At 44.0% G+C, this 20,355-nt stretch overlaps 2 protein-coding genes across 3 annotated transcripts in view; one reads left to right on the top strand and one right to left on the bottom strand.

Annotated features, from left to right (window-relative positions):
- Positions 1-5,484, top strand: part of LOC123581146 (two pore calcium channel protein 1-like) — a 44,964-nt gene extending 39,480 nt beyond the window's left edge. For both annotated transcript variants that reach the window (XM_045446917.1, XM_045446918.1), the window contains exons 17-19: positions 703-816; positions 1,051-1,175; positions 2,387-5,484. In XM_045446917.1, the coding sequence (XP_045302873.1) occupies positions 703-816; positions 1,051-1,175; positions 2,387-2,532 (385 nt within the window). In that variant the 3' untranslated portion in view covers positions 2,533-5,484. The remainder of the gene's footprint in view (positions 1-702; positions 817-1,050; positions 1,176-2,386) is intronic.
- A 4,710-nt stretch (positions 5,485-10,194) lies between these two features.
- The window catches only part of BUB1 (BUB1 mitotic checkpoint serine/threonine kinase), a 46,270-nt gene continuing 36,109 nt past the window's right edge, over positions 10,195-20,355 (bottom strand). Inside the window, exons 20-25 of the mRNA XM_045446916.1 lie at positions 14,055-14,170; positions 13,574-13,735; positions 13,251-13,408; positions 12,984-13,158; positions 12,316-12,422; positions 10,195-10,511 (exon numbers count right to left, since the gene is read on the bottom strand). Coding sequence (XP_045302872.1) covers positions 10,316-10,511; positions 12,316-12,422; positions 12,984-13,158; positions 13,251-13,408; positions 13,574-13,735; positions 14,055-14,170 — 914 coding nt within the window. The 3' untranslated portion in view covers positions 10,195-10,315. The remainder of the gene's footprint in view (positions 10,512-12,315; positions 12,423-12,983; positions 13,159-13,250; positions 13,409-13,573; positions 13,736-14,054; positions 14,171-20,355) is intronic.

The following is a 20,355-nucleotide window of genomic DNA, read 5'->3' as shown; positions in this document are numbered from 1 at the left end:
GCACCTTGGGTCAGAGACAAAGACGCTGTATTACTCATGGCGAAAGCAGCGGCAGAGCAATATCCCGTGTCCGTTCCCCGAACCTTCGTCCACAATGAGCAGCGTGGTGAGCACCGCCTGGGGTGGGAATGCAGGAAGGAGCTCCAGAATGAGGAAACTGATCTTAGATAGGGAGGCTGGGGACCTGCCCATCCCCCCCTCTGGAGAGGGAGAAAGGGACTTTAGTTTCACCTGGAGTGGAAGCAGGCCCCCAGGGAGGGCAAGGTGAGTCTTTGCTGCCCTGGGCTCTCTCTGTAGGGGAGGCGTTGTTGAGCTTTACATCCTGGAATATCTCCGGGGACAAGCATTCCTGAGTCGGCTCTCCGTGCCTTTGCTCAGACAGCCCAGACTGTGCAGAAACTTGAGATATTCATAGAGAATTGTCTACCAACAAATACTTGGCCTAAGCTTCCCCTAGAAACAAACCCATTTTCTTTTTTAATATTCACTGTTGAAAGAGGTTATAAAAGAAGAATGATTTTCCAAGTGAATGAAAGTTGTGCCCAATCCTCGAGAGATACTGTTTGTCATTCCTCCCTTCTGTGTTGTATTTTCTTTGCAACAAGAGGCTGCCTTTTTATTTAGGCTCACGCCCTCTTTGGGTCCAGGCTTCCCTGTCACCTGGACCTCGGCTAACGCCCTGTACCTCTTCCTCTCTCCCAGTATTTTCATAGCATTCATCTTGGAGGCATTTTTTGTGGCATATTCCTTAGAGAAAAGTGAAGTAGAAACTGCTATCGAGAAGAAGATTCAAGAGCTCGGAGTGGGAATCCAAGAGTGAGTATTGTGTTCCCCTTCGTGTAGCTCACAGACCTTTAGAAGCGGACTGGCCACGTTTAATCTCTAAGTGTCTCGTGGCACCCAGCCTGGTCCTGTGGGTCAGTTCTCCGGGACCTTCACTGTCCGGAGCCCTGGATGTGGCTGGACAGTAACACGGGGCCTCGGCTGGGAGGACACAGGCGGGACTCCGCTGAGGGACCTGACCCTGTTCATGTCTCTTCCTCCTTGAAGAGAAGAAATGCAGGACGGGAAGCTCGTTGATAATGTGGATGCTAAGGACAGTGGCTTTAGTGGGGACGATGGAGACAACAAAAGGAAGGACCTGAAAGGCTTGTACTTCAGAATTGCATCCAAAAGTAAGTTTTAAGGGTGCCTAGGAGGCTCAGTTGCTTAAGCATCTGACTCTTGATTTTGGCTCAGGTCATGATCTCACAGTTTGTGAGTTCGAGCTCCACGTCGGGCTCCACACTGTTACTGCAGACCCTCTCTCTCTGCCCGTCCCCTGCTTGTGCTCTCTTTCTCTCTTTCTCAAAATAAGTAAACTTATTTTAAAAAAGTAAGTTTTAACCCAATGCAAAACTTCCTCCGACCCACGCTCCTCACTGCAGCCAGAGAGATGTTTTCCGAACGCAAATCTGACCTTCGGTGTCTTAAGGATAAAGACAAGGGCAAGGGGCGCCTGGGTGGCTCATTCTGCTGGGTGTGCAACTTTGGCTCAGGTCATGATCTCACGGTTCATGGGTTCGAGCCCTGCGACGGGCTTTGTGCTGACAGCTCAGAGCCTGGAGCCTGCTTCAGATTCTGTGTCTCCCTCTCTCTCTGCCCCTCCTCTGCTTGCCCTTTCTCAAACATTAAAAAAATTAACACAAAACCAAAAAGACAAGGTCCCTTGTCGTGGCCGCTGCAGCCCATATGTATGCCTGGTCTCTCCTTCTCTTTCTCAGCCTTTCTTCCTTCCCTCTGTGACTTGCCATGCTGGCTGCCTGTCATTGATCTTTGAGTGACTGTTTGGTCACCGTCTGTCTTCCTTGTAGACTCAAAGCTTACCGTCGTGTGCAGGGCCATGTCTTCTTGCCCGCCGCTGTATCCCCAGGGCCTCACGATGTGCCCGGGACATGGGGGCCCTCAACACCTATTTCCTTAGCCATTTTATTCTCAGCGAATTAGCGGTTGGCTGAGTGACCCACAGCAACCTGCGTGTCAGTTTGGTCTCTGGCCGAGGCGCGACCTCCGAGTGAGCAGCTCAGCATGGCCTGCGGGAGCAGTGGCGTGAGCAGGGCGCCCTTACCAGGCGTCACCCTCCCCCATCCTCCAGGGAGCACCTTCCCCTCGGGCTCTAGAGCTCTGGGTGGCTGAGGAGCACAGTGGGGTCCACACCAGCAGAGATGAGTGGTTCTTTCCTGACTTTTTTATCCTTTCTTCCAAAGAGCATTTGGCTAGCCATGCTTAGAGCATCGTCTTCGACTCAGGGGCCATCCTTCCGGAAAGCCCAGCTCTGCCCGGGCCGAGTTTTCCCCTTCCGGCCCCAACACGTGCCAGTTCTGTGTGCCTTTCTCCCTCTTCCTAGAGTACAGGACCGTGGACGCCTTGCTGCAGCAGATGTTTGAGTCTGAAATTGCCCCAGAAGAGGAAGGCCCTTCGTTGGATGAGATTCTGAACTTTTCACCCGGTGACCTGTATCCCAAGAATCCCAATTTCGAAAACAGTGCGTGATCCCGGACCTTTAAGGGTGCACACGTGGAAACCAAGCTGGGAGGCCATCCCTTCTGGCTTATTCTATCTAGAGGTGATTTTCCCAGCCCAGGTCGCTCTGTGCTGTGACCAGCCTGCGCATCGGCCCCTCCTGCCCTGAGCCACCAGCTGAAAGGTGTGGAAAGGCTGCTTCCGAGTGCCCCGCCTGGGGTTGTTCTGAGGTCTGATCGGGGAAGTAAGGAGGGGGAAATCTTGGAAGAGATTTTGAGGGGCACTGATCATACACATGGACCTACACGTGTGACGTCCCTTCAGTTGGGTGTGTAAAAGCTTTTCATTTATTTTTATGTGATATTTTGCGATTCTATTAAATCACATGCTACGGTGTTACGTGAATGAATTTTGAATATTTACATATGGTAAAGGAATGTATCTAATATAGTAGCTTTTAGATGTGGTGTTTATTCAAAATGAAGGAAAACATGAATGTGAAAATAAAATTCTGTCACAGTTGCTTCTTTTTCCAGGGAAGGCTCTCAAAGCTTCTTTTTTTTTTTTTTTTTAATTTATTTTTGAGACAGAGAGAGACAGAGCATGAACAGGGGAGGGGCAGAGAGAGAGGGAGACACAGAATCTGAAACAGGCTCCAGGCTCTGAGCGGTCAGCACAGAACCTGATGCGGGGCTCGAACTCACGGACCGTGAGATCATGACCTGAGCCGAAGTCGTATGCTTAACCGACCGAGCCACCCAGGCGCCCCTCTCAAAGCTTCTTAATGTTTATTTTTAAGAGACAGAGACAGAACGTGAGGGGGGGAAGAGGCAGAGAGAGAGAGGGAAACACAGAAACTGAAGCAGGCTCTAGGCTCCGAGCTGTCAGCACAGAGCCCGACGCGGGGCTTGAACCTGTGAACCTGAGCCGAAGTCGGACGCTTCACCGACTGAGCCACCCTGGCGCCCCCCCTCAAAGCTTCTTTAATTACATTACAATGATAGCTAGCTTTTGAGTAAATCAGTCTCCGAGGTCACTTTCTCCAGCTGGAAGTCCCGCAGTGTGGTGATGTGCTCCTTCCGGGAAATTAAAAGGGATTTATCTTATTTATTAACCGAATTTCTAACTGTGGTAAAATACCCATCACATAAAAGTTACCATCCTAACCAAGTCTAAGCGTATATAGTTCGATAGTTTCAAGCATATTGACGCTGTTGTGCAACGGGTCTCCAGAACTTTTTGTCTTCCCAAATGGAACCGCAACCGGTCAACGGCAACCCCCTCTTTCCGCGCCCCCCTCCCCGCCCCACCCCTGGAAACCACCATTCTGTGTTCCGTCTCCAGGACTCTGACCGTTGTGCCTCGCAAGTGCATTTGAGCGAGCGTAATCCTTTGTGAGTCGTCAGGGTATGACTCATTCTTCTGTACCTTGTCACGGGCCCCACTATAAAGGGGCCCATGACCTGAGGTGCAGTGAGACCTGAGTCATGTGTCACGTCGGGGTGACATCTGACGCTGGCTGGGGAGGGATTTCTTTTCCTTGGTTCTGAGGGTGACCTCTGGTGTAGGAGCAGGGCCAAGGTTTCGGGCACCCACTCTGGGGCCAGGTCGCCCGGTGTCCTACCCCGGCTCCCCACCGAGCGGGCTGCTTCATCTCTCTGTGCCCCGTTTGCTCACGTGCACTTGGGGTAAATGGTACCTCTGTCCCAGGAGTGTAGGAGTGAAGGAGGATGAGGACCAGTGGCACCCCGACCCAGCCGCTTCAGCGTTTGCTCTTAGAGATTGCTGTTCCTGGTTTAAAGCCACGCCTGGGGTCCGGCGTTGGTGCTTTAGAATTTTCTTACCATGACGCGCCCCAGGAGGTGGGGCATTGCTGACCCCTCTGAGGGGATTCATGGAGCCCTGCCATCCTCCGGATTGCTCCTATTTCTTCGTATATCTAACATTTATTGTGATGTCAAGTATGACACTAAATGTATCGAGTGACAACTTAATTTCTTTAACTTGAAAACATGCTGGGCGTTTTTCGATTACAAACTATGCAGTCATTGTAAAAAAAAAAAAAACAACAACCCAAAAAACAACTCAATGCCGAAATACAGTAAAAAGACAAAAGTTGCTCTTTCTTCTTCCTTCTCCTGACACCCACCTCCCCTTCATTCTTGCACTGACAATCAGACACCCCCCTTCCCAGTGGTGGTGCTGAGTTTGTTGTGTATCCTTCTGGAAACAGATCTACCCATTTACAGTCATGTGTATCATGCATATGAATATAGGGTATACGACTGACCCTAGAGCAACATGAGGGGGTAGGGTTGCAAGTCTGAATAAACTTTTGACTCCCCGCGCCACCCCCCCTCCCCCAAGGACCAAACTTTGCTAATAGCCTACTGTTGACCAGAAAAGCCTTACCAATAACAGAAACAGTTGATTAACACACAATTCACATGCTATGTGTATTATATACTATATTCTTACAGTAAAGTAAGCTAGAGAAAAGAAAATGTTAAGGAAGTCATAAGGAAGGGGTGCCTGGCTGACTCAGTGGGTGGAGCATGAGACTCTTGATCTCCGGGTCGTGAGTTCGAGGCCCACATTGGGTGTAGAGGTTAAGTAAATAAATCAAAAACAAAAGAAAGTCATACGTAAAATACATTTACAGTACCATACTGTAATTATAAAAAAAAAATCTGCTTATGTGTGTACCTGCATAGTTCAAACTCATGTTATTCAAGGGCCAAAGGTAATTGCATTTCTTATTCTAAGAGGGATGTCATGACGTTTTTCCTACGTATTATTCAAGAATCTTTTTTTACTTACCAGTGTTTTTTATTGAGATACGTGTGTGTTTGTATATACGCACACACAAAACGCTATCAAGTGTTCTGTACCATCAGTGTTTCGTGATTCATTGAAAGCTTTACTTATTCATAGACCTATACATTGTTCCACGTGTTCAACATTAAAGGGTAACAGAGTAAACCTTGTCACGTAATTTTCTTCATGTGTGACTCCCTTGGGTGGGAGAGACTGGATCCCGGTACTATGGACATGCAGCAGCCCCCATAGCCACCAGGGGGCCCCCACGGCCCCCCGCCTCCGTGAACAGTCTCAGAGCAACGGGAACAGGAAGGAGTTGTGTGGCTGTGATTGACATCTTTCTCCAGGTCTGTCTTCTGCCTTTCAGTGAACTTGTCACCCCCACGTTTTGTCCCAGCTGGACACTTCATTCCTGTCTCCTTGGCAGGGGGATGGGACGACATGACTGATCAGACCTGTGGGCCGTAAGCCAAACTGGGGTCTGCACCTCACAGGTCTTGCCCTGGGGAGCAGTCTCTGTGTCTTCACCACTGAGAATAGCAGCAACTCGAACATCCTGGAAGCCTTCTGTGGAGGATGGCAGGGTCAGTGCCCGCATGGTATCGCTTACCCCCAGACTGTAACAGGAGCTTGAAATCACTTCTGTTTCCTCTGGGTGTGTGGGTTTTCTGTTACAGCACCTTGGCCTGCCTGTAGCCTACCCAGCCCAGAAATGGGTTTGTCTGAAACATTCTGGAATGGAGCCGACGGACAGGTGGACTGACTTGAGGGATCAGGGAAATGGACGACCAAGGACGCTGACCTCCTGGGATGAATGGCAGAAAAAGGTGTGAGTGATAGCTTTGCAGGTGAACTTACACTGGGCCAAATGCCCGGCTCTTCAGGGGCTCTTACTTCTGATAGGCAGGAGTTATGCTTGTAGTTCCTTCACGTCTTAGGAAAAGTAAATTTTAGAATCATTGCGTTAGACCACAGATAACATCCAGAGGGAAAGGGCACTGGTAACAGTAATCTCCGAACTTCCTACGTGAGCAGATTTTTTCTTAGAATGTGGAGCGTGGGGCCAAGAATGAGTAGGAAATGCCTGGACCCAAGATAGATATTAAATTGGAATCTATGCCGAGTCTAGCCAAAGTTTGAGCACTTGGGATTACTTGCACCCCTGCTCAGCTTTTCAGGAGACACAGATATTGAATAAGCCCAGCCCCGTCCTCAGGGAAACTTCGGTCTCATTAGCGGAGTGAGCCCGAAGTTTCCTCCCTCCCAGAGCTGACTTCGGATGCCTCATCCATTTCAGTTGCCCTTTAGATGCACAGCTTGTTTCCTTGTGCAGGTAAACAGTGCATGTGTGCGTGTGTGTGCGCGCGTGTGCAATCCAGACAACTGATTTATAATTAAATGAAGATGGCTGCTATCGTTTGTACTAGGTAAGGGACAAAACAAAACAAAACGAAAACTATTTGGCTGAAGTGCTTAAAGTAGCTTACTTTGTTCAGATCGAGCCTTTCTCCCTGGAGACAAGGTCGTTGCTAGGAAATCAGACTGTGAAGTTTATTTAAGTAAAGCCCTTGGCATAGATCAGACACCAGATGGGCGACAGCAGTGCTGAGATGACACTGTGGTCAGGTCAAGGTTGTTGGTGCAAATAGCATGGACGATATTTGGAGTGTGAGAGAAGCTGACAACCCAGTAACAGCAAATGGGTGGATGGGAACAAAGGACAAGTCAGTAGGGGCTGGACGCCAGCATGCCTGGGTGGCTCAGTTGGTTGAGCGTCCACTTTGGCTCAGGTCATGATTCCCAAATCGTGGTTCACAAGTTCCAGCCCAGCATCAAGCTCTAGGCTGACAGCTCAGAGCCTGGGGCCTGCTTCGGATTCTGTGTCTCCCTCTCTCTCTGCCCCTCCTGCTCACACTCTTGTCAATCTCTCTGTCAAAAACAAACATTAAAAAAAGTTTTCTTTAAATGGGGGCTGGACACCAAGTGTCCTCCCTGCCCAAGACTGAAGGCACCCACAGCGGCCTTTCCCAGATGGACACATTTCACTCTTAGTTTAGTAAACAGCACCCTTATCTTTTCTTGTCTTGTTTTCCTTTGAAAACAGCCACTTTTGAAAGAAAAAAAAAACAAACCACAATCTTGGTTTATCAGTGCTCGGTTATTTTGACACTTTCAGAATAAATGTAATGTTAGTTTGTTTGAGGAGGTCTGTCCCTTTTCAGCTTCCTTCCAGATTGAGTGTGTAATCAGTCATGTAGATTACATTTTTTATTTTCAAAATAAAGCATATTTTGGGATCCCATTCTATTAATTTATCCTGCAGACACATTTGCACACGCACTCAACTTTTTTGTAGCAATAAAACGGTGAAACCAATGGTCTGTAAATAGAGGACTGGTTAAATCAATAAATTCACACAGAGGAATGGCAGAGAGCTGGACCAATACAGATGGGAAGATGGGCAAGAAAAAAGTGTCCTAATACATTGTGCGAGAAGAGATGGATGGGTACTTCTTCAACGTGACTAAAAACCCCTACCACAGGGCAGCATCGTGAGCTCACTGGATAAACATAAGAGCTCCCGCTAAAGCAGGAGGCCGGGCTGCCCAGCGCCACCACTGTTTAGCCCTTTCCTAGTGGTCCTAGGCCAGCGAGAGAAAAATCACCAGCGAAAAATTGGGAAAGACCTAAACATGATTTTCATACGGGGCGCCTGGGTGGCTGAGTTGGTTAAACGTCCGACTTCGGCTCAGGTCGTGATCTCATGTTTCGTGGGTTCAAGCCCCACGTTGGGCTGTCTGCTGACAGTTCAGAGTCTGGAGCCTGCTTCTAATTCTGTTTCCCTCTCTCTCTGCCCTTCCCCCACTCGCGCACTCTCCCTCTCTCTCAAATATAAATAAACGTTAAAAAATTTAAAAAACCCATGATTTTCACAGTGATGACTAGTTACTGGGAAACTTCAAAAGAACCATCTGAAAAGTTTTTACAGAAACCAATAGGGTTCAGATGCTCAAACTACCACCTAGAAAAAAATAGGAAACTAGATCTGATTTAAGCAGCCAAAAGCTTAGTCTTAAGTATTTAAATATTTTTAAATGTTTATTTATTTATATTGTGCGAGAGCGTGAGCAGGGGAGGGGCAGGAGAGAGAAAGGAGAGACAGAATTCCAAGCAGGTTCCATGCCGTCAGTGCAGAGCCTGACGTGGGGCTCGACTCACTAACCATGAGATCAGGGCCTGAGCCGAAACCAAGAGTGGGATGCTTAACTGACTGAGCCACCCAGGCGTCCTTAGTCTTAAGTATTTAAATGAGTACTAGTATCAAAAAACGAGAGCACTTTTTTTGTATTTCTCAACTGAGAATGGCATTTTGAGACACAAAAGCCAAAAAAAGGCCATTTGAAACTTTATAAATCAGAGTATAAAACAAACATTTCTTAAATTCGTGGAAACAGGGGCGCCTGGGTGGTGGCTCAGTCGGCTGAGCGTCCGACTTCAGCTCAGGTCACGATCTCACGGTTTGTGAGTTCGAGCCCCGCGTCGGGCTCTGGGCTGATGGCTCAGAGCCTGGAGCCTGCTTCGGATTCTGTGTCTCCCTCTCTCTCTGCCCCATCCCCACTCATGCTCTGTCTCTCTCTGTCTTAAATATAAATAAAACATTAAAAAAAAAAATCTTAAAAAAAAAAAAATTCGTGGAAACAGAAATCTTGAGTTCCGAGACAGATGACAAAGTGGGACAAATATTTGTACCTCACATACAAGGGGCTCCTTCAGGTTCACCTGAAAAAGATCAAAATGGAAAGGGGACAAAGACTAGAGAGTTCACAGAAGAAGAACACACAGAGCTCTTGAATATATTTGGCCTAATTTCAGAAGAGAATGCAAATGGACAGAGTAAGGAGATACCATTTTTTCCACGTCAGAGCAGCGTATGTGGAGAGCCTGATCCGTGCTTTTAGCGCAGGCGTAGGGGAACAGATGTTCATTCGTGCTGGCGCAGCCTGTATGGGGGCTATTTGCAGATCCTGACACAAAAGTTTAAATGCATTCACCTCTGACCCAGCGATTTCGTTTCTAGGAATTTACAGATACGTCATATAACGAAAATATTATACAGTCCTTAACAAAAATGAGACCATCCTCTATGTAGTAAATATTCTATATATTAAATTAAAAAAACGCTAATTATGCTAGTTAAATATGAAAAGTGTACAGAAATAGGCTTAGAATCATTTTGGGAAAGATTTAAAAGTGGGTCATGGCTGCTTCTGGAATGGGGTACCTGCTGGGTGGGAGTAAGGGAGGAGGCGGTTCACTGTGCTCCTGAATTGGGAGTTGCCTCAACTTTCTTTATCATAATGCTAAGGAAAGAAGGAGGAAGGCCTGGAGGAAGGCTGTTCAGTTCAGTTTATAAGACCCTTCCAGCTTTAAATGTCAAAAAATGCTAAGTTGCCTGTTATACAGCTTATGAGACTATTTTCAGGATGGGGGATACTCTTTTGAATGGTACTTTCCAAAAAAAAAAAAATAAATAAAAGAGGAAGAAGCTTAAGATTTATAACCGTAATATTTCCTATGGACAGCACTGAAGAACAGGTACAATAAAGAACGGTCAAATTCTATCCATAAAAATTTGAAGTCCTTCGAATATCATTTGAAAAACTTTTGTTTATTTTATACAAATATAAACCCTCAACCTAGTAAAAAGCTGTCTTGCTTTTTGGCTAAAGTGAACAGGTTGGTATTAAAAGTGACTTCAGGGAATGTTCACATCCAACTTAGTTTCACGAAGGCTTGCATTTCAAGTGCCACCCGCCCCATCAGCCTGCTATACTTTGTTGAAATATTTGTAATGACTAGGTCACATGGACATATGTTATAGGCTTTATTTTTAAGAAATATTGACATAAACAACAAGTGCGGAAAACATCAAGGGTCAAAGTGAGTACGCGAGCATTTACAGAGTGATTTTTAGGGAATGTCCGTCCGTATTTTATTTTCGAGAACGCTTATATTCTAAGAGCAGTACGATCAGCCTGTTACGTAGGGTCTTAATCTTGTTTGTATAGTGTTGTTGAAATATTTTCCTCAGCTTTTGCCTTAACAAATCCAAAGATGGAAGATGATGACAATCTGGAATATTCAACATGATGTGAAAAAATTCACTCCACATATCCAGATGAGGAAGCCTGGAGAGACAACGCACGGATACAAGATAAAATGTAGTGTGCAACACGTGGGGCCACCTCACTCCTGCCTCTGGCTTCTACATGCTCGGACGGCTGAATAGAACTTCATCGAAACACATTATAATGCACCAAGAATTGGAATCTATTATAGGTAAGAGAAACTGAAGATCTAATTAAATGTACACACCTTACTCCAAAAAAATGACTTAAGTAGCTTAGAAATAATAGCTCTTCAGTGAAGAACTATCTGTCGGTCGGTCTATCTATCTATGAAAATCGATCTGCTTTCCGCTAGCATTATATACCATACTCCCAGAATCTGCCAATCTGGCCGAATGGTTCTGATGGGCCTAACTGTGTATGTGCCGGGACCAGCTAGGCAGGCTGGACTACCCAGAATAGAGTTCAGATTCAGAGTTCCAACTACTGTGATCATTAAAATTAACTGTGAAAACCCCACAGCATGGAGATAAGGCACTGGGGAAAAAGCAGAATACAACTAGATTTGAGTTTCAGACAGAATATTCAGCCCATTACTATCAGGCCTGCTGAGGGTTAAGATTTTTCTCTACACTGGCGGTCAGAGACAGAAGCCTTCTGAATAACCCTCTGGTCCTTTGATTATGAGCAAGAGAAGGAATAAAGTATTTACTAAATTTGATGACTCATTATGCAGAATAAACCATAGCTATAAGTTTTCCTTCAGGGCCTGGATCTAATCTTATTTATAAACTGGCACTACATTTTGTAAAATTACCACCAACTGCTTTCGTATTTTTGGTCGGGCTGTGTGGGTGTGGGTGGGAGGGCTGGGGGAGTCCCAGCTTAAATTTCTTCAAGATGAACATGTGAAACTCCATTAGACTTTTTGCACGCTAAAGGCAAGTGTCCTTTCCTGCGTATGTTTTTATACCTCAAAAAAAGTTAAGAGAAGTTTAACTGATATAGTGAACCTGCATGTACCAAATCCTTGAACATTATTATAGCTTATTCACGTGACACTATGAAGAGAGCCATCCATGTTCCCAGAAAGAGCTCTAGTCTAGTCATTAATTTTCACTATGATTTTATAGATGAGAAAACAGTCTTACAAAAACTACAGTCACAGAGAGATAGGACCTAAAAGCCTATCCTGTGACAGACAGCTGCCTCATCATATGACTTCATAATTTACAGAGCACTTTCACGTACATGATTTCCTTTGCTTCTTATGAGAAACATCTTAGGAGGGGCGCCTGGATGGCTCAGCTGGTTAAGCGTCCGACTTGGGCTCAGGTCATGATCTTGCAGTTCGTGTGTTCGAGCTCAGAGCCTGGAGCCTGCTCTTCTGTGTCTCCCTCTCTCTCTCTCTGCCCTTTCCCTGCTTACACTCTGTCTCTCTCCCTCTCAAAAATAAACATTTAAAAAAAGTTAAAAAAAAAAAACCAACATCTTAGGAAAGTACGCTCGGCATTATTCTCATTTACAAATGCGAGAAAACCAGCAAAAGCTTGAGGCTCAGTGACACCTGGTGGTCTCTCTAAAGGGTAAAGAGGAACATCTGAGGGCGTACAGGATGCTGACCGTGTGGCCAGGAGCTTTCACTGGAGGACATCGGCTGCCCCACACTGTCTGGGATCCGGGAACAGCAGCAGCGGGGCTTTGTACCCTGCTCACTGGGCCCCGCGTCCAGGACTGTGCTGCCTCACCGCACCTCCCAAGGCAGGGCTTTTCCACGCAGCGGCAGAGATCTGTTCTCCACCAGATGGAACCCAACATTCCACCATGCGTGGTCTTTCACTGTGGCACCAACGCGAATACTCACCTCCTAAAAAGACCTTCGGGCTTCCAAACTCCTCCTTCGTTTTTCACTTTCATGTAAGTGCCAAAAAGCATGCAGTACACTGTTGCGGCCACTCCAAAGTAATCAAGCTACAAAGGAAACGTAAGGCACGTGTGACTAAAATAGTCACGCGCACAAGAGTACATGAAGAGGTCTAACTTACGCAGCAAGTAGATAACCACAGGCTTTTACTTTTAAGTAATTTTGGAAGAAATAAATAAATAGCTTATTCAACCCCCCACCGAAATGCCCTGCTGAGTAATGCCTGGGTGGGCTTTGCTGGAGGCTTCCCGGCCGCCGCCTCTTGAGGCAGCCCCTGGGAAAGCCGTTCTCCCTGAGCCACTGTGTGCTTCTCAAGTCCTCCGTTCTGTCCAGGGGCAAACGCAGTGCTCCAGCCTGTCTTCCACACGGGCAGCCTGGAGTCTTTCCACCTCCCTCCCCTGCGGCTCTGGTGGCTGGTCTCCACCTGCCCTCCGAAGCCTCTCGCCATGGAATATGTGTGCAACTGAAAACACTTGAGCATGGTCTTAACTCCCAGCACAAGAGAGGATGAGACCGGCTCAAACTAACTACAGCCCCAAGTTCATTTGTAAAATATAGTAAGTATGATAAAGGAATCAATTCTCAACTCTCTCACTTCAGTTCTGTACCTGGTAGTTCCATGGTTTGTTGCTGAGCATCTCAATACACTGAAAACCAGACGTTTCACACCTTGCTGTAAATGTAGTTCCTTTCGGAAAAAGTTTCATATCTATACTCTGCCCCAGGTCAATCAATGCCAAGCCAGCAGATATATCGTCATCGTCACCATCCTGTTCCAAAAATCTGTATTAAACACAAACAAGGGCCAGGTGGCATGAGCACAAATAATGGAAGGCTGCTGGGAAACAGAACTGCATTGAAAGTGCAACACTTGCCTGTTTCCAAGTATGAAATTGTCTGGCTTAATGTCTCCATGAATAATTTCACAGCTGTGCACTTGTTCGATCATGTAGAGCATTCTGAGCGCAAAGGAGAGGACTAGAGCTTGAGGCATCACCTTTTCAGGGGTATTTTTATAGAGATTGATTGCATTCTAGAAACAACAGAGAGTGGAATCCCGAACTGGTTGCACAGGATTAATGAGATTAATGAAACAATCCCACCTGCCACTCCGACAGAAGCTCCAACCACAAAAGGTACGAGCAGGGCATAGGCCAAAAACGTACTTCCGAATCATGTTCACATCAAATTCACTCACCAGCAACGTGCCATAGCTGTAGAGATCGCCTACCAACACACTGCCATTCTGGAATAAGTGGGCGGAATAGAATTTGATGAACAAGTGTCGCGTGTTGGGCTTTAGTCGCTCCATCAGCTGGGTCCCGATGTAGAATTCCCAGGGGTTGGCAGGCTTCTGGACCTGCAAGTCAGGTATGTGACATTCACATCCAGTCTCACATTCTGGAAAATGACAGCCAGAAAGCAACGTGTACCCCAACAAACGATGTGGGGTAGAAGGTGATGACAAGCTACGGACTGTTGCCGAAGCATGGGGTCTGCTGTGAGGTCATTTGTGGCAAGGCCATCCCGAATCCTTGCTGGACAGTTTATGTTTCTTAATTGTGGACTACAGACCCAAACGAAATCACTGTTGTCTTGAGGGAGAAAAAAGGGGGCTGACGAACTCAAGTCCTAAAATTCATTAGTACACTACACAAAAAACTGCTCAGATTATTTACCTTTAAAACGAACTTCTGTTTATTTTTGGCATCGTTCATATCTCCATGGGTAACTTCATAGACTTGGGCAAAGGCCCCTTCTCCAAGAAGGTGATCGACGTAGACCAGCAAAGAACCTTAGAAGACAGATGTGTCAAAGTGGGGAAAAAAAGGTTCAAAACATCATTTTCGGTAAATTGTGTATTTGTAGAATTTTCTTGGTGCTTGTTTGCCTTCATACATAAAAATGGACATAGCTCCCTTAGGAAATGTTTTCCTTGCATTAAACAAAAGTTAAACACCTGCCACAAAATAGCCTCCCTTTTTACATGGCATATGGGGGGACCAAAGGCAGCACTGCTGGGCACCGGGCCTGCCACTTTACGGCAGGAGCGGGCAGACATCCTCTCTTTGCCAATATTGTCAGGTTTAAAGGGGTGATACCTGCACTGCGTCCTTGGCAAGACTGCTGATCCTGTAAAGTGCTGAACAAAGCTCTACGTACACCTTTGAAAAACGCCAAGTGTTTTACACGGGGACACAAAGCGCAGAGTATAACTGTACCAATATTTCTCATAGAATACTTAACATTTTTTTATTAAAGTAAAAATTTTATTTTAGATAGTTTTCAATTTACAGAAAAGCTGCAAAGATAGTACAGTTTGTTTGCTCTGCATCCAGTTTCTTCTATTGTTAACTTTCTTTTCTTTTCTGTATTTTTTTTTAACATTTATTTATTACTGAGAGACAGAGCATGAGCAGGGGAGGGGCAGAGAGAGGAGGAGACACAGAATCCAAAGCAGGCTCCAGGCTCTGAGCTGTTAGCACAGAGCCCGACGTGGGGTTTCAACTCACAAACCACGAGATCATGACCTGAGCCAAAGTTGGACACTTAACTGACTGAGCCACCCAGGCGCCCCTATTGTTAACTTTCTTTTTTTTTTTTTTTTTGAAAAAATTTTTAAACATTTATTTATTTTTGAGAGACAAAGCATGAGTGAGGGAGGGGCAGACAGAGAGGGAGACACAGAATCCGAAGCAGGCTCCAGGCTCCGAGCTGTCAGCACAGAGCCCAACGCGGGGCACAAACCCACGAACTGCGAGACCATGGCCTGAGCCGAAGTCGGACGCTTAACTGACTGAGCCACTCAGGCTCAGTTATTGTTAACTTTCAACAAGGATGGTACATTTGTTACAAATACAGAACCCACACTGGTATGTTACTAAGCCCAAGCCTATCCGGATTTCACTAGTGTTTCCTTAATGTTCCAGGACAAATACATCAAATCTCCTCAGCCTCTGACAGGCTGTGACAGCTTCCAACTTTTGGTTTTAGATGACCATGACACTTCCAAGGAGTACTGGTCAGGTGAATTGTAGAATGTCCCTCAAATTGGATCGGTCTTGCTATTTTTCTAACACTGGGGTTACTACTGGTTTGAGGAGAGACTACCAAGGTAAAGTTGCAATAGATTTTCAAAGTAATTTAAAAAAATCCACATGTTCAAAATCCAATATACAAGAGCAGACTTCCAGTTTCTAATGTGGCACTTTCAGGAACTTAGAAGTCATCACTCCACTCCCCACAATAAAAAAAGAAAAAGCTACACAAACCGAAAATCGACAACTCATGTTAGAGCCGTTAAAGAACTGAGGCCACAGGGCACACTGCTGCCCCCACTGGTGGATACAGAGAATAACAGCTTGCCAGAGCATAAGCCCAGGAGCAGAGAGCACCCCTGGAGCCAGTAGCTGGGGGGTTACAGCACAACTAATGTCTCAGACCTTATTTAAGAACAAGTCTCAGGGCGCCTGGGTGGCTCAGTCGGTTCAGGGTCCAACTTCGGCTCAGGTCATGATCTAATAATTTGTGAGCTCAAGCCCTCAGTGCTAATAGCACTGAACCTGGAGCCCACTTCAAGTTCTGTGTCTCCCTCTCTCTCTGCCCCTCCTCTGCTCACATTCTGTCTGTCTGTCTCTCTGTCTCTCAGAAACAAACAAACAAAACATTAAAAAAAAAAAAAAAAAAAAAAAGAACAAGCCTCAGGGGAAACCCAAAGCCAACAGGGGAGACAGAAATAAGGACACAAATGGGAACTTTAGTCTCTATGGTGGCAACAAACAGTAAAGGCAGCCTCATCTCAAGACAGAGAAGCATAAATCTTACACCAAAGGCCTATTTTATCTCAGTACTCTTACCCAATACATCAGGTCTGGCTGCTAACAAAAATTACAAGCATACTAAGAGAAAAAACACAGCTTGAAGACACAGGGCAAGAATCAGAGCCAGACAAACATACAGCAAAGATTTTGCAATTATAAGACCAGGAACTTTGTTTAAAAATTGTGATTAATATGCTAAGTTGTAATGAAAAAAAGAGATAATATGCAAGAACAGATGGGAAATACAAGCAAATGGAAACTCTGAGAAGGAATCAAAAGGAAGTAAGTGCTAGAAATAAAAAAAAAAATACCCCACTATAACAGAAATAAAGACTGTTTTTGATGGGCTCATCAATAGGCTGTACATGGCTGGGAAAAGAATCAGTCAGCTTGCAGGTATGTCGGCAGAAACTTCCAAACGTGATTTGCAAAGAAAAAAAAAAAAAATTAAAAGATAGAAAAGAGTGTTCGAGAATTGTGGGACAATTACAATAGGTGTAACAGATGTGTAATGGGAATATTAGCAGGCAGAAGAAAAAGAGGAAGAGACAAAATATTTAGAGTTATAATGGCTGAGAAATTCCCAAAATTAATGACAGACACTAAATTAGGGATCTAGGAATCTCAGAGAACACAAGGCAGGAAAAATACCAAAAAGTCTACACCTAGACAAGTTGTATTCAAACTGCAGAAAATCAGATAAGGAGGAAATAGTGAAAGAAGCCAGAGGGACAAAACCATCTACCTACAGAACAGCAAGGATAAGACTTACATGGACTTGTCTTTGGAGAGCACACAAGCAAGAAGAGAGTGGAGTGAGTGTTGAAAGAAAAACCTCCAAATCAAAAATTCTGTATCCAGTGACATTATCCCTCCAAAAGTGAAGAAAGAAAGACTTGATTACACCATGATTAAAGGAACGTGTCACCAGCAAACCTGCCTTGCAAGCAATGTTAAAAGAAGTTTTTCAGACAGAAGGAAGAGGAAATACGTCAGAAACTCAGATCAGAAGAGTGTAGGAAAAGGAGTAAATGAAGATAAAAGAAAGTCTTTTATTTTTCTTATTCTTAGTGGGTCTAGCAGGGAACTCTTCAAAATAGTAATTGCTACAATGTGTGCATTAAGTACAGCTTAGGACAAGTGAAATGAGTGACACTACTGTTCTAAGGGACAGGAGGGAAGAACTGGTAACATTCTGTTATAAAGTACCTGGCACTACCTGTGAACTGGTATAATGTTCATTGAAGCTGGACTTGGGTTAGTTTTAAATGTATAGTGCAAACTCTAGGGCAACCACTAAAAATGAAGTATAACTGATATGCTAACCGAGAAAACAAAATCACATAAATACCCAAATAAAACCAGAGAAGGCAGAAAGAAGAAGACAGAAAAGGGAACAAAGAACAAGGGCAGTGAATAGAAAATAGCAACAAGCATAGTAGATATTAATCCAGCTCTATCAACAATCTGTCTAAAGATCAATAGACTAAAAATATACCAATGAAAACAGAAACTATGACAGGCGATAAGAATACAAGATCCAGTTATATGTTGTCTATGAGAAAAACACCTTAAATATAAAGACACAGATGGGTTAAAAGTAAAGGGATGGAGGAAGATATGCCATGTTAATTAATAAACAGAAGGCTGGGGCAGCTCTTCTAATTTCATACAGAGCAGACTTCAGAGTAAGAAAAGTGATCAGGCATTAAAAGGGGCATTAGATAATGATAAAGGATCAATTTTCCGAGACGTCATAACTCCTTAATGTGTATGTGTCTGACACAGAGTCTCAAAATAGTGAGGCAAAAATTGATAGGGCTGCAGGGACAACAGATGAATTCACTATTCTAGTTGGAGATTTCTACACCCGTCTTTCAGTAATCGATAGATCCAACAGGCAGTTGGATCCAACAGGCAGAAAATCCAACAGATTTTGGATTCCAACAGTTGGATTGGATCCAACAGATCCAACAGGCAGAAAATCAGTCAGGGCATGACTGACTCGAACAGCAGTACCAATCAACTGGATCTAATTCACATTTATGGAAAACTTCATCTGACAACAGCAGACTATACATTCTTTCCAAGCTCACGTGGAACGCTCTCCAAGACAGACCATTCTGGGCCGTAAAACACACCTTTACCAAATTAAAACAACAACAACAACAAAGAAATCATACAAAGTAGGTGCTCCAACCACAGTGGAATTAAACTAGTAACCAATAAAGAAAGATAGCTGGAAAGCCCCAAAACACTTGGCGATTAGACAACACATAATTCAAAGAAGAAATTTAAAACTATTTTGAATTAAAAGAAAATGGAAACACGATTTATTAAAATTGTGGGATGCAGCAAAAGCAGTGCTTAGAGGGCAATTTATAGGATTAAATGTGTACGTTAAAAAAGAAAGATCTAAAATCAATAACTTTAGTTTCCACCGTTAGGAAACTAGAAAAGAAAAAATTAAATCCAAAGCAGGCAGAAGAAAAAAGTAATTATAGCAGGTATCAGTGAAACTGAAAACAGAACATCAACAGAGAATATCAATGAAACAAAAAACTGATTCTTTGAAAAGATCAGTAAAACCCATAAGCCCCTACCAGGTTACCTAAGGAAAAAAAGGGGGAAGGACATAAAATACCAATATCAGAAACGAAAGAGGGGACATCACTAAAGATCCCATGAATTAAAAATGTTAAGAAAGGAATACTATGAACAACTCTGTGCCCACAAATTTGATCACCTCGATGAAATTTCTTCCTTCACACAGGAAGAAACAGACAAAAAATTGAATTCATAATTAACAGCTTTCCTAAACAGAAAGCACCAGGGCCAGATGAGTCCACTGGTGAATTCTACCAAACATATAAGGAAGAAATTATAGCAATTCTCTAGTCTCTTTCAGAGGATAGAAGCAGAAAGAATACTTCCTAATCCCTTCTATGAGGCCAGCATTACCCCAATACCAGAAACAGACAGAACAGTATCTCTTTTGAACATAGATATAAAAATCCTCAACCAAATATTAGCAAATGAAATCCAAAAAAAAGTATAAAAAGAATTATTTACCATGACCAAGTGGGATTTAATCCAGGTATACAAGGCTGGTTCAATATTCAAAAATCAATGAATAAATCTATCATACCAACAGACTAAAAAGAAAAATCACATGATCCTATCATAAAAACAGGAAAAGTGTTTGATAAAATCCAACAACACCCATTCATGATTAACAGCTCTCTGCAAAGTACGAATAGTGGGAAACTTCCTCAACTTAATAAAGAACATCTACCAAAAAACCTACTGCTAACATCATACTTAATGGCAGAAACAGATAAATGTTTTCCCACTAAGATCAGGAACAAGACAAGAATTTCTCCTCTTATCACTCCTGCTCAACATTATACTGGAAGTCTTAGCTGATGCAATCAAACAAGAAAAGGAAATAAAAGGTATATGGATGGGGAAGGAATAAAACAGTTCTCGTACACAGATGACAGCATTGTCTAGCCAGAAAATCCCAAAGAATCAACAAAAAAAAATCTCCTGTAACTAACACATGATTATAGCAAGGTTGCAGGATACAAGGTTAACATATAAGTCAATTGCTTTCCTATGTACTAGAAATTAATAAGTGGAATTTACAATAAAAAAACCCACAATACTTAAGCATCTTCTAAAACGAAGTAACTTAGGTATTAATCTAACAAACTATGTACAAGATCTATATAAGGAAAACCATAAAACTTTGATTTAAAAAAAAAAAAAAAAGAAGATCCAAATAAACAGAGATAGTCCACATACATGGATAGGATTGTCAAGATGTCATTTCTTCCCAACTTGATCTAGAGATTCAAGGCCATACCAATCAAAATCCCCGCAAGTTATTTTGTGGCTACTGACATACTGATTCTAAAGTTTATGTGGAAAGGGAAAAGGCCCAGACAGTGAACACGAAGAACAGTTTGGAGGACTGACACAACATCAAGACTTCCTATAAAAGCTTCAGTAATCAGAGCAGTGTGGTCTGGACAAATAGATCATGGAATAGAAGAGAGAGCCCAGAAACACAGCCGAACTAATATACTCTACTGATCACTGACAGAGCAAAGACAATTCAATTAAGAAAAGATAGCCTTTTCAATAAATGGTGATG

Source organism: Leopardus geoffroyi, chromosome A3, assembly GCF_018350155.1.
Source record: "Leopardus geoffroyi isolate Oge1 chromosome A3, O.geoffroyi_Oge1_pat1.0, whole genome shotgun sequence".
Classification (NCBI taxonomy): Eukaryota; Metazoa; Chordata; class Mammalia; order Carnivora; family Felidae; genus Leopardus; species Leopardus geoffroyi.
Note: the sequence above shows the minus strand (reverse complement) of the source record. Positions and strands in the feature narration are given on the sequence as shown.